The 1,400-nt window shown below is 46.3% G+C and overlaps 1 protein-coding gene across 1 annotated transcript in view; it reads left to right on the top strand.

The window, feature by feature from the left end:
- Positions 1-1,400, top strand: part of CAPN1 (calpain 1, (mu/I) large subunit) — a gene marked incomplete at its 3' end in the record, with an annotated part of 12,569 nt that extends 11,169 nt beyond the window's left edge. The window contains exons 16-18 of the mRNA XM_014966561.1: positions 42-150; positions 232-348; positions 1,180-1,400. Of these exons, the coding sequence (XP_014822047.1) occupies positions 42-150; positions 232-348; positions 1,180-1,400 (447 nt within the window). The remainder of the gene's footprint in view (positions 1-41; positions 151-231; positions 349-1,179) is intronic.

Raw genomic sequence — 1,400 nt, 5'->3', positions numbered from 1 at the left:
ATTTTGGGGCGGGGGGGGGGTCTATCTCTCTCCCCCACGAGGGACCCCCCATTTTTGGGGGGGAAATGCAGAGCATTTTCCGCAAGTTCGACCTGGACAAGTCGGGGAGCATGAGCGCCTACGAGATGAGGATGGCGCTGGAAGCGGCAGGTAACGCCCCCGTTCCGGTAATTAAACCCAAGATTCGTTAACCACCAACCTTAATTTTAACCAAATTTGGTCCTAAAAAAGGTTATAAATTGAACAAAAAGCTGCACGAGCTGATCATCACCCGCTACGCGGAGCCCGACCTGGCCATCGACTTCGACAACTTCGTCTGCTGCCTCGTGCGCCTGGAGACCATGTTCCGTGAGTCCCCCCCCAAAATCCCCCCCAAAATCCCCCCTTTCCATGGAATTTCACAGCAAAAACGGGAAAAAAAAGGATTTCAAACAACATTTTTCCCTATTTTCCTCTTTCAACTCCACGGAAAAGTCAGAAAAACCCCACAAAAAAAAAAAAAAGCCAGAAAAAGCACAACAAGCAGGATTTAGGGGAGAAATTTGGAAAATCCCCAATTTTTCCTGTTAAATCCCGTTTTCCAGTTTTTCCCCTTAAAACCTGCTGCGGTTTTGCGCTTTTTCACAGAAAAAAACGAGGCTTTTCCAACTATTCCTCTTAAATCCTGTGCATTTTTCTCACTTTTTTTCTGCTTTATGCCGGGTTTTTTCCAACTTTCTCAATTCCTGTGTTTTTTTTTTTCCAGCTTTTCCCAGAATTTAACTTTTCTGTGGAATTGAACGGGAAAAGTTGGAGAAAAACTTACAGGCTTTAGCACGAAAAGTGGATTTTTTCCCTGACTTTTCCTTTTAAATTCTGTTTTTCCCAACTTGTCCCCTTAAATCCTGTTTTTTCCAACTTGTCCCCTTAAATCCTGTTTTTCCGACTTTTCCCCTTAAATCCTGTTTTTTCCCAACTTTTCCTTTAAATCCTTCCTAATTTCTCTCATTTTTCCCCTTAAGTCTTGCCGGGTTTTCCCAGCTTTTCCCCTTAAATCCTTCCTCGTTTTTCTCATTTTCCCCCTTAAATCCTGCCTTGTTCTATTCCTGTTTCCCCCCATTAAATCCCATTACTTTTCCCCTTAAATCCCCCATTTTTTCCTCGTTTTCCTCCCCAAAAGCACCATTTCCCTCCCTGCAGGGTTTTTCCAAGCGATGGACGTGGACCAGGACGGCGTCGTCACCTTTGACTTGCTGCAGGTACCCGTGGGTGCCCTGTGGGGCGTTCTGGCCACCCCCATCCGGGACATGGGGCTCCCCTCACGCTTTGCCAAAGAAACCACCCCTTTCTTTACCTCTCGCCCGGCTGTTTTGGGGGGAATTCTTACGGTTTTTGTGCCTCTTCCTGCCAAAGGAGCCCTG

The sequence above is a fragment of the Calidris pugnax genome, unplaced genomic scaffold (assembly GCF_001431845.1).
Source record: "Calidris pugnax isolate Ruff unplaced genomic scaffold, ASM143184v1 scaffold77, whole genome shotgun sequence".
Classification (NCBI taxonomy): domain Eukaryota; kingdom Metazoa; phylum Chordata; class Aves; order Charadriiformes; family Scolopacidae; genus Calidris; species Calidris pugnax.
The sequence above is the reverse complement of the archived record's forward strand: the minus strand, read 5'-3'. Positions and strand labels throughout refer to the sequence as shown.